This window comes from Peromyscus eremicus, chromosome 15, assembly GCF_949786415.1.
Source record: "Peromyscus eremicus chromosome 15, PerEre_H2_v1, whole genome shotgun sequence".
In the NCBI taxonomy this organism is placed as follows: domain Eukaryota; kingdom Metazoa; phylum Chordata; class Mammalia; order Rodentia; family Cricetidae; genus Peromyscus; species Peromyscus eremicus.
In genome coordinates, this window is record NC_081431.1 from 19,274,478 (window position 1) to 19,290,379 (window position 15,902).

The 15,902-nt window shown below is 40.0% G+C and overlaps 1 protein-coding gene across 1 annotated transcript in view; it reads left to right on the forward strand.

The window, feature by feature from the left end:
• Pld5 (phospholipase D family member 5) overlaps positions 1-15,902 on the forward strand; it is a 216,312-nt gene that overhangs the window by 30,792 nt on the left and 169,618 nt on the right. Inside the window, exon 2 of the mRNA XM_059281047.1 lies at positions 12,518-12,654. Coding sequence (XP_059137030.1) covers positions 12,518-12,654 — 137 coding nt within the window. The remainder of the gene's footprint in view (positions 1-12,517; positions 12,655-15,902) is intronic.

Sequence of the window (15,902 nt, forward strand, 5' to 3'; positions counted from 1 at the left end):
TAGCAGTGTCCAGTCAGAGGGTGATGTGGGCTCTCAGGGGAGAAGTACTAAAGGTGAGGTCTCTCCAGTGGAACACTTTCTTCCCATTCCCTCTTTAAGCTTGGAGTGCACTCTCGTGGAGGTATCTGTACTGTATGCAGGCACTTTCTTTTTGAAAGCAGATATGAACACTGGGGACACCAAAGATGAATTTTGCTTTTTGATTTCTTTTCTATTACACCCAAAGTCACCTTTGCTTTTTAATTAGCATAAAGGTTATTGAGTTTTGTCAACAGTGTTTCTGTCCTACTGATTGGATGAACTATTCATCTTTGAGACCACTGGAAAACAAATATCTTAGAAAAGAAACAAGAAAACATTGTGATCAGCTAACTTCAGAATAACTCCCCCATCAAAGCTGAAAGAACCCTGACTTAGTTTGATGTATTGAAATGCTCAGAGCTTTCTTCAGCTTGTCAAAGGGAGATTGTGGGACTCAGGTTACCCAAACAGCCATCAGTTTATCAAAGGCCACCCAGCAAATTCTTGTCATTTTCTCTTCACTTTTATCTGTAATGAAGGGGAGGAGGACTGAGAACATGAAAGTATAGAATCTTAGCTGTTGAATAATGGCTGCGCCACCTTGACAGGCACAGTGCTCTTATTCACATGCTGAATTCAAAATCACTCCACCTGCTTTGTGAGTACAGGGAGAACCCTTTGTTGTATATGTAGGAGTTACTTGAATCAGGAAGGATTCAACTCTTCTGAAGTGCATCACTAATCCTTGCCCACCCCTGGATCAGTCCTTACAACACTAGAATGATGTGTTCCTCTCCTACAGCACACACACGTGCACACACACACACACACACACACACACACACACACACACAGAGTTCAACTGTGAGGTCCTTACACTCAGAGTTTCTTAATAATGGGGCCATGACTGTGAATTAGCTGTGTATGTATAACATGCATACACTCTTTTTGTAAAATAAGAAAGAAAATAAACACTAAGGATACAAAGAATAAATTTTGCTCTCTGCAAAATTTTCTGTCCATTTATAAACATATATATGTTGGATGCTTGATAAGTATTTTTTAATTGAATGAAGCACATTTTTCTTCCCTTTTCCAGTGTGACCAATGACTGCAAGCTAAAGTGAGGTGCTGGGGAGGCTCCTTTACTCCACAGGCCTTCCCAACTGGGAAGTGTCAGGAACACTTGCTGTGCAGGCTGGCTGCCACACTGGTCTTTCATGAAAGCCAGAGTTCTTTTTACTCACAAGAGTGTCATTCAATTAGTTAAATATAGTGGGGGCAGAGAACCAATACCTTATTCCCAGTGATTTCTTTATCAAGTAAAAGAGAGAGTGGAGGGTTGAACAAGATGATCTCTCTATGTTCTGGTTGTTCAACAGTTGCCCTTGTAATCTGTGAAATTTGGGTTAGGGTGTATCTTCCACTGTAAATAAATGTAGAGGTCATGGCTGATTATGCCCAGTAGCAAATTCAGATGAATGGTGGAGGGCTGGGAGTGTATCTCAGTGGTAGAGCACTTCCCTAGCACACACAAACCCTTAGTTCTATGCCTGGTACTGCAAAGTCAGTCAATCAATCAATCAATCAATCAATCAACCAACCAATAATCAATCAAATAAGATCGTGTTGTGGATAAATAACTTGTCCTGGGACAGGTGTAGTCCAGTAGACAGCTAGCTCCCTTCCTTCTGGCTATGAGAGACAACTTAGATTCAGGGCTAACATACAATCCCAAATAGTGAATAAAAATACGGCATAAACCTTGTGTGCCATAAAAGTGTACCTCAGTTTCCCTCACAAGCCTCTCTCTTCCCCATAGATATGTGCTGAAAGTGTCTAATGTGATTCCACGATCTTTCTCCATTTATTCACAAGTACATATGCACATTAGTGGCTAAAACCATCCCATAGAATCAGCTCATAAAATCTTCTGTCTTCAGGTACATTACCTTTCCAAATTAATTTTTTTAATAAAAACGTGGCTGTGAACTTCCTGATGGTTGTACCCTTGTGCACGTTTGTGAAAATAAGTCTTGAAATGGGAATGTAAGACAAGAATATTGCGTACTTTCAATTGTCATCCAAGCAAATTCTGCCAGGTTGCCTTGTTAACCAATGTTCATCGTCCTGATCCCCGCCAACTCCTTTTAAGTCTCTTGAACTGTTGCCAAACTCATGTGCCCCTGCCCACCAAAAGTACTTATTTGGAAGAAATCTATTTCACCTATTGAAGTTTTTCTTCCTCTGTTTCTTTATGATTAAGAGCCCTGCACTCTCAGGGTTTGCCGTGAGGAGAAATTACTTGACAGGTACTGACTCCTGGATTTAATCTCTGCTTCCCTGAGTGTCTCCCACACATTAAGACTATTTCAAGATTAACTGAAGCATGTTACATTAAAAAGAAAAACTACTGGGATATAGTGATTCATGAGTTGGGTGTCCTCAGAACACAGGTGCTGTGACTTCATGTCTTTGCTTGTTTTGATTTAGTGCAGTATCTCTATTATTTCCACTAACTCGCCTATTTTTAATTTAATGAACTCTTTTCCTTTATATAGTTTTAAGGCTTCTGTGAAAATTAAAGTCTATGCATTTAATGCTGTAAACTTCCCTGTAATCATTTCGGTGGCAGACTCTCACATTTTTTTAAGAAATTTTCTATTCATTTTACATACCAACCACTGATTCCCCTCCCCCTCCCTCTTCCCAACCCCCCCAAGTCTTACCCCTCAACCCACACCCCATTTCCACCTCCTCCAAGTCAAGGCCTCCCATGGGGAGTTAGCAAAGCATGGTACATTCAGTTGAGGCAGGTCCAGGCCCCTCCCCGCTGCACCAAGGCTGTGCAAGGTGTCACACCTTAGGCACTGGGCTCCAAAAAGCCCGCTCATACACCAGGGATGGATCCCAATCCCCCTGCCTGGGGGGACCCCAAACTGTTCAAACTAAATAACTGTCTGACATATCCAGAGGGCCTAGGCCAATCCCATGGGGGCTCCACAGCTATTGGTCCACAGTTCATGGGTTTCTACTAGTGTCTCACATGTTTTCGATACAGTGTACTTCCATTTTCAATCAGTTAAAAATTCTGATTCATTTCTTAATTCCTTTTTTAACCCATGGTTTATGTAAATTAGCTTTAAATTCCAAATATTTGAGGATTTTTCAGAAACTTTTCTTTGATTGTTTTATGTTTAATTTTATTTTAGTCAGAGAATACATGAGTACTGGAGTCATTACCACTTCATTGAGACTTATTTAAAATTCAGACTGTGGTCTTTTGGATGAATGTTCTATGTGATCAAATAAAGGCAGACCTCTGCTAAGTCTTTGCTAGAATGCTCCATAAATCTTAAGTTGGTGAAATTAGCTGTCAGTATTCTTCAAATTTTCTACATGCATGCTGATCTCTCACCATGTAATTCCATCCATATATGAGAAAAATATTTTTTAAAATCACTGAGTAGATGAGAATTTTTGATTTCTCATTGTTTGATTCATTTTTGTTTTATGCATTTAAAGATTGCTTATCAGTTGCATGTATGTCTAGTACTAATCCTCTTGCTTGATCTAGTTATCATTATATTGTTACTCTTAAATCTCCCTCACATTTTTGACAAATGTTGGTACTTACATTTTAGAAATATTTTTTGTCCCTCTTCATTTGCAGAGGCTCCAAGAACAGATATAGTAGGATTAATGAATGGATACTGATACTAAGATTTTTTTCTATTATAGTCTATGTTTTCATAGAGATCACTAATTTGTTTCTTATGTTGTAGTTAATCTACTAATTCCTTTCAGTGAATTGCTTGAGTCTGGAATTCAGTTGTATTATTTTTATATTTTATTTTTCTTACTTTTTCACAGTTATCTTTTTCAATTTATGGAGTGTAGCTGTAGTAGTCATTTAATGCCTCCATATAATGCGGTAATGTGTATCATTTCTGAACGGATTTCAGTTGATTATTGTCCTCGTGATAGCACATGAGTTTTTTCAACTCTTGGCAGGTCTTGTAGTTTCATCCTGGATGCCAGGCACTGTGGACTTTATTTTGCTGCACTCTGGATAGCAGAGTGATTTAATAATATCCTTGAGTTTTAGTCTTTCATGTAGTTACCTTTGAACAGTTTGGGATTTGAGGCTTGCTTCTTTTTTATTATTGCATGTATTTATTTTTGTGGGTGTGTGAATGTGCATGCCATGGTGAGTGTGTGGATGTCAGAGAGACAGCTCATGAGAAGATTCTCTCCTCCCACCATGAGGGTTCTGGGGGTTGGTGCCCATATATTAAAGCCCCCCCCCAATATGGACACTCGGAATACTAGCTCTCTTTAGCCCTGTCATAGGTCAAAGATTATTCTACTGGTTCCTGTCAAGTAGCATCTCCTACAGGTGGCTGACTCACATGCGTGTGCTGATCCATACTCAGCTCAAAACTCAGTGAGACTTTCTGAAGCTCTTCAAAGCTCTTCCGTGAGCTCTCTTGCCTGCCAGCTCTAGCTGCTTTGGTCTCTGTAAACTCCCAGCTTTCTCACCTCTGCTTAGATCCGTGGATTATCCCTGCTTCCCCTTGGCTGTGCTGTTCACTGGGCTCATTCAGTGTTCCTCTGATTTGTAGCAGGATCTGTGCTAGGTTGCTGACTACATTATATGTGGCTAGTAAAGCTTTGGAAGAAAATTAGCGTAGCTCAGGGAAGGGCTGCAGGGGATAGAAGCATCAAACTGAGGACACTAAAGAATATGAGGGTGAAGTAATGTCCACTGTAAAGATTCCCCCAAAGCCCTTATGCAGTATGTGGTCTAGATTTTCTGATTTGGTTCGACAATGAAGTCATTATCCTGCAACTTGGTAAGTCACCAGAAGAGATGACTCTGGATCTTCCAGGTGATGTATGTTTCTGGGAACATGACTGAGAACTCAATGTATAATATGACCTGAGATACAGGAAGATCATACAGAACCACTGACAGTATGATGTCACAGTGCAGAGCCAAATGTTCAACCTCGGTTTCTACATTGATGGAGCACTTTGAAGATCTGTTGACTGAAACCAACAGCAATAAGAAAATAACCAGATTTGATATGAAGTAGAAAATTAAGACATAAAATTGAAAGGCATAAAGGAAAATAGTTGAATCTATAAAACATTTGAATACTTGGATCTAGAGACCTGAATTAAATAACCAGAGTATTTCCAACTTGTTGGATCACCTTTGTTGTTGAATCACTCAAATGTCTTTGAGTCTTTGTTGGTCCATCTCTCCTTGGAAAATAACTACCAGCTTTGCAGGGATTAAGTGTTAGATACATAAAATGTGTTGTATTTTTAAGACTTTATCATACTTTTAAAAACTTGTCATTTTGCTTTTAAAAGAATTTGTAACACTATATGGACAGAGTGGGTTATATTTAGAAATATATATATGTATATATATATAATCACATATATATGCATGCAGTAACAGTTAATGAAAGAAGAGGTCATGAATTTGAAGGAGAGTGGAGAGGAATATATGGGAAAGTCTGGAGGGAGGAAACAGAAGAGAGAAATGTTATAATTATATTACAAACTCAAAAATAAAAAAAGAACTTGTAAATAAATGAAAGACAATATGAATTTTTAAATTTTACCTTTAAGCTCATGGTTGCAAATTCCTCAGTGCTTGTTAAATAATATAGAAGCTTGGTTGGAAACACATAGTATTTCAAATTCTCAGGTATAATACTCTATCTTTAGTCAGAGGACTTATATATCTATTTCTTACTTGGGGTAAAGTGCATAGAGTAAATACATCACATTCAAATACTTTGAATGTTAGGCATAGTTATATGTATTTCTTGACCAAGAAAGTAATTCATTTCCATTTGTAGGACAACATTAGTAACAGGCTTGTCTGGTTGTTTATTTCAAATTTCATTTTCTTCTCATATATTGAGTTCATCAATGAAGTTTGGATTATATGCATGTTTATTGGTTCTCCTTAATTTCCTTTGATTCAGTTAAATAAAAACATAAAAGTATGGTTCATACCAGTTTCTGGAATGACTCATTCAGGAGTTAAAATGAATAATTCTCCTTATAACCTGAAGTTTGGTCTCATGAGACTTTTACACAATATTTGAACAAAATATTTCACTGATGAGATATAAATTAAATGAACTAAAGAAAGTTTTAGTGAGACCTTATGTTGTTAGGGTACACTGTTCCAAGGACACATTTTAAAATAAGGACCAGACTGTGGATTTCTCTTTGACAAATTAAAATGAAAATACTAGCTAGATTGCTCTCACACAATTTAATAACATAGAATTAAATTAATAGATGTTAATGGAAGTGTAAAGGGCTATTACATCAAAGAACTTCCAATAACAAACAAATTAGATAGGGTTTTCATTTACTGCTTTGCCATGACATTGAGAACAAAGAGAAACAAATCAATACTGTTGTAATTTAAGCATTTAGCATTCACTAGGACTCATTTGCAAAGCTCCTCGTCTGTACCTGATACGGTATGTTAAAGATGTTGTTCACAGGCTTATTTTTTAGATAATGTTTAATTTTACTGCCCAGGTTTAGCTCCCCACCCCTGGGACTTTTAATTGATGAATAATTTTGCATTACTTTAAACTCCTCTAGATGTTTTTGTTGTTTATTTCTGTGTGTCAAAGTGTATGAAATGAATCCCGGCACACAAGAGTCTGAGGCCAAAGGCTTATGCCTTTGAAGCCAGTCTAGACCATACAGTGAAACTCTGTCTCCACAAATTAATTAACATTACATTAGAATTAGTACTGATTTTTCTTTAGATTTTTAGAGTGGAGAAGATAAAGGCATGCCCCTGTGCTGTGGGATGTCTTTCTGTGTGCTGTGAATATGTGTTGCTCTGGTTGGTTGATTAAATATAGCTGTTTGGCCAATGGTGAGGCAGAATAAGGTTAGGCAGTACATTTGAGCTGGAGAGAGGAGAAGAAAAGAGAGTGGGGCAAACACTGTGAGCCACCACTGGGAGAAGCAAGATGTGAAAGTACTGGTAAGCCAATGTGGCCATTGCATAGATTAATAGAAATGGGCTGAATTAAATTGTAAGAACTAGCTAGCAAGAAGCCTGAGCCATTAGGCCACACAGTTTGTAAGTAATATAAGCCTCTTTGTGTTTACTTGGGTTCAAGCAGCTGCAGGACCGGGCAGGACACAGGAAAATTTCCAACTGCATGCCTGTAACAGAATATTAAGTAAGAATTGAAATCTATGTTATAAGAACATTTGATAACATTAAAATATGGTCAATTGCCAAACCTATGATATAAAATTCATGTACAGAATATCAGAGCATCATGAGATTGTCAGAAAGATAGGTGCTGGGTAAGAAAGAACCAAAGCAGGAGATGATGGTAATCATCACTGAGTGACACTGTGAAGACTTTTCTATATTATGTCACTATGTTTTATTAAAAGAAAAAACTTAACAGCAAACATTTCCTGACTATACAAGTAACTCATATTACCATGAAATTTTCAAGGGGAGGACAAAATTCTTTTTAAAATATGGTTTAAATCTCCTCAAAGAAAATAAAATGTAAGATGAATATTTAAATCATTAGGGTGTATTTACTGTGATCCTTTTGGGGGTTTGAAAATAGTCACTAGCTAGGTATGTCTATAATCCCAGCAGCTGGAAGGTAGAGGCAGAGAGTGCAGAGTTCAAGGTCATCTTCAGTTACAAAGTGAGTTTAAGGTCAGCCTGGGCTATATGGGATCCTATTTCAAAAAAGAAAGGAAGGAAGGAAGGAAGGAAGGAAGGAAGGAAGGAAGGAAGGAAGATAAATGAACTACTGAAGACAGGTAAGTTCAAGGGCAAACGTGTATCCAGTAATACTTAGTGGGAATGATGACACAGTGCCCCCCCATTTACTCATCATTTAACCTTTGCAGTTTCAATGACCTTTAGTCATCTGTGATAAGAAAAAAGTAAACTTCCAGAAATGGTTTTCTAGTTCTAATTGTCATGCTATTTAGACTGCTGTGAGGAACTCTCACACTGTCCTGCTCTGTTCAACATGAAACATGAATCATGCCTTTGTCCACTGTGTCCACACTGTGTGCTGCCTCCCCATTGCCTAGTTATTAACTAGTGTGTCCACATTGTGTGCTACCTCCCCATTGCCTAGTTATTAACTAGTGTGTCCATACTGTGTGCTGCCTCCCCATTGCTTAGTTATCAACTATTGTGTCCACACTGTGTGCTGCCTCCCCATTGCCTAGTTATTAACTAGTGTGTCCACACTGTGTGCTGCCTCCCCATTGCTTAGTTATCAACTAGTGTGTCCACACTGTGTGTGCTGCCTCCCATTGCTTAGTTGCTGTCTCAGTTTTCAGATCAGCCATTGAGGTACTGTGGTCTCTACATTCAAGCAATGCTTATTGTAGATGCCAAGAAACACGTGATAGATTTAAAAAAAAAAACAGCCTCTTTAATGAGTGGCACTGGAAAAACTGGAAAGCCTCGTATAGAAGATTGAATCCATATTTCTATTTGTCATCTTGCACAAAAATTAATTCAAAGGTGATCAAAGACCTGAATGGAAGCCCTAAAACTTGGAAAGTCTTAAAGCAAAAAAAAGTAGGGGAAACAGCTCAAAGTATAAGCACAGAATGACTTTATGAGTAGGACTCCAATCATTCAGGAAATAATTGCAATAATTGACATATGGACTCACATTAAGTTAGAAAATTTTGGTAAAGCATCAGAAATGACCTCTGGAATAGACCTGCCAGCTATTCAGACACAGGATTAATTGACAGAATATGTAAGGAACTCAAAAAGTCAAACAACTCAAATCAAAATATTCAAGTTCATGAATAGGCAAGTGAGCTGAACACACAGTTTCCAGAAGTAGAAGTACAGGAATAGGGAGCCACCTCAGTCAGTAGAATGCTTACAGAATCTGAGTTGGATCCCTAGAACCCACATTTTAAAAGCTGGGTGAAAAGGTACACACTTGTAATCCCAGTGCTGAGGAGGCAGAGACAAGCAGATAGATCCCTGGAGCTTGCTGGCCTAGTGTATTTAATGAATCCCAGGACAATGAGGGACCTTGTTTAAAAAAATAAAAAAGATAGACAGTTCCTGAGGGATGACACCCAAGGTCGCAAGGTTGGCCTTTGGCTGCCACATGCTTATGCACATCCACAAACATGCACGTACAAAACCTAACCATACAAGTAGCCAATAAACACATGGAAAATGTTCAATGCTGTTAGTCATCTAGAAAGTGCAAATCAAAACTAAATTGAGGTGTGGGGAGATGGTTCAGTGGTTAAGAACACTAGCTGCTCTTCCAGAGAACCTGAGCTCAGGTCTCAGAACCCACATCAGGTGGCTCACAATTGTGTAACTATAGCTTCAGGAGATCTGATACCTTCGGCCTCCTGGGCACGTGTACTTGAGTGCACATGCCCATACATAAGCACAAACACCTACACATATTTAAAAATAATAAAAAGTAAATATTTTTTAAAAACAAAATTGAGATTCAATCTTACCCCAGTTACAATGAGTATTATCAAGGATTGGGGAGCTGTGGTCGGGATGCTGAGGAAAGGGGGGACCTTTATATATGACACTGTTAGGAACCCATCTAGTAACTGTATGTGTGGAGGGTCCTCAAAAACTTAGGGTTCAGCTGCACCGCTTCTGTATACCTAGTCATGGAGCTCACTACAGAGATTCCTGAAAGCCCATGCTTGTTGCTGCAGTATTCACAATAGAAAGACAACATTGTGTTTTCAGGGAAATGGATAGAACTTGAGATTATCATGTTAAGTAAGACAAGCCAGTTTTACGAAGACAAACATTGCATGCTCTTCTCCTGGACATGGAATCTAAGGAGAAAAAGCAAAGTCTATGAAAGTATAAGCAGGACTATAAGGGATCTGGAAGGAAAAGGGAAGAGGAGTGGGGAGAAACAGAGGTGGAGGAGGGGTGGGTTGGGAAGGGGGCAAAGGGGACCTGTGGGGAGGGAATAATAGGAGGGGGTAGGGGAAGCTGTGGTCAGGATGTAAAAATAAATGAAAATTTTCATCAATAAAAATAATTATGAAAAAACAACAAATACTAAAAAAGAAAAAGAGTAGAGACATGGTGAATATGATTGATGAAAGTACAGCATATGGATGTAGTTATGAAATGTCATAGTGAAATATTGTGTGTGTGTGCGTGCGTGTGTGTGTGTGTGTGTGTGTGTGTGTGAGAGAGAGAGAGAGAGAGAGAGAGAGAGAGAGAGAGAGAGAGAGAGAGAGAGAGAGAGAGGAGGAGGAGGACAGAGGGAGGAAGAGAGAATGGGTGAAGGAAGGGAGAAAGAGACAGAAAGAATGAACATCAGACATTGTTGCACACTTCTATAATCTAAGCACTTGAGAAGTTGAGGCAGAAGGATCATGAATTTGAGGCCAGACTGGGTAACAAAGTGAGACCCTGTCCTAGGAACAAAAAACAGCTGCCACCAATAACCTTTATTTTCTTAATAATGGACCCAGAGTTCCAGAGTAGTCATTTTTCTAGCTATTGTTATTGACCTCTTACTGTGCCTAGTTTATAAATAAAACTCAACATAGCTGTGTGTCTAGCCAAAACCATTGTGTCCAGTCCTTACTGTCCGTGACTTGGGTACCAATGGCACTCCTGGAGCACATCCTTCCAGCAGAGCATTCAGTGCAGCCTGTCGGACCAACAGCATCAGCATCTCCTGGGAACTTACCACAAATGCACATCCTTGAGGCTCCACCCTGGACCAGCTGAATCAGAAACTTCAAGGGGGCTCAGGTGTCTCTACTATGATAAGCCCTTCAGATAATTTTAATACATGTTGAAGTTTAGAAATGTCCACTTAAGATTTTAAGTTCTGAAACTGGACCAGAATAATTTCTCAAAAATTATAATCTGGCCTGATGACTCAGACCTGTAACCCTAGCTATTTCAGAGGCTGAGGCAGGAGGATGACAAGTTCAAGGCCTACCCGTGCTACAGAGAGAATTCAAGGCAGCTTTGAATAAAACCCCGTTTCAAAATTAAAATACAAAAAAGAACTGGGGATGTTGCTCAGTGGCTGGGCACCCGCCTAGTGTGTGCAAGGTCCTGGCTTCAATCCCCAGAACCATGAAACAAGAAATGAGAAAAGGCAGGGTATGGTAATACATTCTTTAATCCCAGCACTTGGGAATCAGAGGCAGGTGGATCTCTGTGAGTCTGAAGCTAGCCTGGTCTATGTGGTGACTTCTGGGACAGTCAGAGCTACATAGTAAGATGACCCTATCTAAAAAGAGAAAGAGCGGAAAGGAAAATAACCCAGTGTCCTTTCTTGTACTGTTTCTGTCCCTTTCCATAGTCAATATATGAATAAACCAAAACCAACATTCTGATGCTCTTGGTTTATTCATACTTTCACCTTGTTTCCCTAAAATATTTGGGGCAGCTCACGGAGGAGGGTCTCAACAGTGACCCATGTTTACTGAGTGCATCACCTGGTTATGACACAGATGGCCTACATAAAACATTTCTTTTCACTTCCTTGGATTCTTCATTGCAACCTTCAAAAGCAGCTGTTTTTGTTATCCCCATTTTACAAGCAGGAAAGATGAAACAAAGACAAAGGGTACCCACCATTCCTGGCCGAGCCTTCTTGCTGCATCCTGCCTCCTAGATTGGTACAGAGGAAAAGATTCTCTCTAAGACTTTTAAGGTCATCTCTCCAATTAAGATGGCTCTGCTCTCACAACCTAATAGTCTTCAAAAAGACCCTGGCCCCAAAAGCCATCATTGGGGTGGGGGTGGAGTGGGAGTGGGGCAGGAGTAGGGTGGGGTGACATTTTAACTTGAACTTGGGAGTTGGGCACAACCATTCAGGCCCCCGCATAGGGAAAGCAGACAATAAACATTCTTCCTTGTGCTCACAGTTCTCACCCAGTTACCGCCTTCTACTACTACCCTTAGCCATAGAAACAGGGGCACCTGCAATTACATTGCTTGGACTTGAAGATGGGGACCACTAGTGGCTTGGACAGTCAGGACCTTCAGCTTCTAATTGAAAATCAAATGTGTGAATGTTATTCATGGCAGCGAGTGAGGAAGTATGTCCGTTGCATAGCCCGCCACGCTGGCATCTCTGCTTCCAGAGCGTGTAGCCATCGCCATCATTTGTACATCATTTGTAGCCTGTATTTGGGCTGGAAAAGAGGACAGGCTGGTTCTGAAGTCTGGGTACCACTGTGAGATGTTTAGCATGCCATAACATAATCTACTAGGGGATGAAGGCTATGTTGTGAAATAAACATAAAAATCTCTGGTGTTTGCTCCCGGAGAGTGACCTCTTTCTAGCTACTATGTGTTAAGGATTTCCAAAGGATGCACGGTGGTGTTTTGAAATGTCTCAGGGCTTGTGTGTCTTCATGCCCTCAGCTCCTGATGGTTCTTCCCCCTCTCACTTTCTAGTCCCAGCAGAAGTGCATTGTGATCTTCGCTCTGGTCTGCTGCTTTGCGGTTCTGGTCGCGCTGATATTCTCAGCTGTGGACATCATGGGAGAAGATGAAGATGGACTCTCAGAGAAAAATTGCCAAAATAAATGTCGGTAAGAGGTAACAACCAAAAATTCTCTTTTAGGGAATGGGTGAGAAAGTCAGGGAGGGGCCTGGACACGGAGGAGAGAAATGTCTCCTTGCATCTGCTTTCAGCAAGACTTAGCTGCGGCCTCACTCTCTCCTCAGAGATGCTTGTGTTTACTAGGTCAGGCACTAAGAAAGATTAATGATTTCATTCGCTTGACAACCTGGCCCTAGTCTATACAGAGAGGCAATTGACCAAATAAAATATTTGACAGCCTGCATTTCTGGAGACTTCTGTGTAGGACATTTTGATCCACTCTCTGATAAAGCCTGGCAAATGCAAGTGCCCAAATGGACAGAGAACATGTTCTAGTTGTTTATGCAGAAGTTAACACATGCATCTCAGGATATATTATTATCAGGTAAGAATAGGAGTTTCCCAAGTTGGCCTTGGCTTAGCACACAGTTGTTTTGTTTGCTTATTCATTTTAATCTAAATGTTACAACAGCTTTACTAACCAATTGCTATCACAGGGCATATCTTGAAATTTCAGTAATTCATATATGTCAGGGGTCCCATAAGATTCTTTGCCTACTGGCAGATAGGCAAATACACTGTGCTATTCTCGTGGTGATGGAATCAACTAAGAATGTGTTTCTTAGAGCATGTCTCCATTCTTCTGTATATATACATGATTATATTGTGTGACATCAATTATGTTGTATAGCATCTCCCTGGGATTCTTCCTTACCTGTGGAGCTATCAGCACAAGAAGTCTCCTTTTCCACTCTTCCCTGAACTGTGACTGTTTACATTTTGTGTGTATATATGTATGCATGTATGTGTGTGTGTGTGTGTGTGTGTGTTGTGTACGTGTGTGCGTGCGCGCGTGTGTGCGTGCATTTGTAAATATGTGGGCACATGTCCCAGAGATTTCAAGTGGAGGTCAGAGAACAACCCACCAGAGTTGATTCTCTCCTTCCAGTGACTGAACTCAGGTCATGAGGCTCTGCAGCAAACACTTTTACCCACTGAACCATCCTACCTTTTAAAATTTTGAGGTTGGGGATTGAAGTAGAAACATCCCAAGAAGAAGCTGTTGTCGACGTCAAGCTAGAAAGCATGAATGCTCAAGCTTATGTAAGCTACAATTTAAATTCGTGCTCAGCCCTACTTCATAATTGCTATCAGAATTTGGTGACCTCAGTTCAGCTTTACAGTGACATCTGCTAAAAAGAGGTCATGTGGACAGCAGCGTGGTAATGGGTACACACATTTTACCCTGGATATTTTGTCTGGAAGTTGAATGTTCTAGCGTTAAGAAATGTTCTTAAAAGCAATGGACTTTTCCTCCCCACCTTTGATACATTGCAATCTAGTTACCAGGCAACTAGTATTATATACAGAGCAAAGGACATAAGAAATAGCCACCCATTTGGATTTCTATCCTCAATATTAGAAATGTGTGTCATAAGTACATTTCTTTATTTGGCTAATAGGAGAACAGTTTAACTGAGATCATTATTTTAGCCTGATTTTAGTCTTTGGTTCTGTGGAAATATATGAATACCCACCTCATGGGAACACAGGGTACATTCAGAGCTTATTGTAGCAAAAGCTTACTGTAACAAGGGAGTCAACACTACCACTGCGCTTCCCAGAGATTCTGAAGTGGGCATAGAAATGAGAGGAAGGCGGCTATAGCCTCTCAAACGGGAGGCTGCCCATGTGGGGCAGAATAAGGTGGTCAGCATGATTTGTGACTGTTTAGAGGAAGTATGTTTTGCTTTCTCTGGTTGGCCCTGGGTCTGAAGTAGGGGTAAAATCAGGAAAACTGGGAGTTACTAGCTGTGGATTATGCTCATTGTTAATAATAATAATAATAAACTAATTGGTTGATAACAGGGCAAGAAGAGATTGGGAAAGACAGCCTGAAGCAGACAGAATGACGGGAAGAAGAAGGGCAGAGTCAGGAGAGTAGGGGAGACACCAGTCAGCTGCTGGGCAAGCAGGACATGTAGAAAATGAGGTACCAAGCCATGAGCCACGTGGCAAAGCATAAATAGAAATATGGCTTAATTTAAGTGTAAGAGTTAGCTAGTAACAAGCCTGAGCTATTGGCTGAGCATCTATAATTCATATTCAGTTTCTGAATCAGTTATTTGGGACCTGGGTGGTTGGGACAGGAAACTTCTGGTTACATATGGCACCCAAAGGTCCAGCCAGCATTTCCACATAAAGCCTGAAAAAGCTTTAAAAAGGATTCTAAACACACAAAAACTTGACTTCTTGGTAACTGCTTTTTCTTGGGTAGGCTCTGTTTGCTAGCAGTAAGCAGAGGCACGGCTCCTTTAAGAGACAGGTTCCTGACTCAGTGCTAATGGTGAAAACTGCAGCCATCCCAGTGGCGGTGGATGGGTCCTGAAGAGGGTGTAAGGAATCAGTGGGGAAACGGGGAAAGAAGTGAGCCAGGCCATGGTGGTCGAGAGAATCTTGCAGCCTGACTGACTAGCAGCCAGAGTGTTTCTTTATTTATACAGAATTTAGTTAGCAGGGATAAATTCATGATGTTCCAAAACATAGATCACATCATTTTTGGTTTTGGACATGTGTTTCACTTCCTTTTGCTCATCTTTTAGTCATCATTAATAAACTATGACAGAACAGAGTTATCATTTCTAATCATTTTCTCTCAAGTTTTGACATCATTAATAAACAGAGTTATCGTTCTTACTCATTAACCCCATAACCCAATTTTTGAGAATCTAGAGGCATATGACAGTCTGTGCTCAGGCTGGTTGTTTTGGTTGCTTCAAGGACATTAGACCAAAACAAAATCTTCAACCATCCTGGGCATTTTGCCATGTCCCAAGCAGTGTATTATTAACTCTTAGTGGTCAGAGTGCCCAGGAAAAATCCTCAGGCTAAAGCTGATGCAGTTATTATTCAAATTCTGGCATAATACAATCTATGTTCACATTTATATCCTTATAGAATTTATCTATACGTCTAATCCTGGCATTCTGTTGTTCCTTGGTCATATAACATTATAGTGGCTCTACATGAGCTAACTTCTAAGAGAGGGAGGTCCTAACATCTCATACTTTTATCATCTTTCCACTCCACACTTTGTTCATCAATATGTCTTTGTGTAGGTCAGAGTTGTATGTCACATAATTGTCTGAGTGTACAGTGGGAAGAGGCTTGTAATCTGAACTGTGGACAATTCCTCTAGCCCACTGAATCTTGTTGGCCTTTTTGAATTTACTTTGT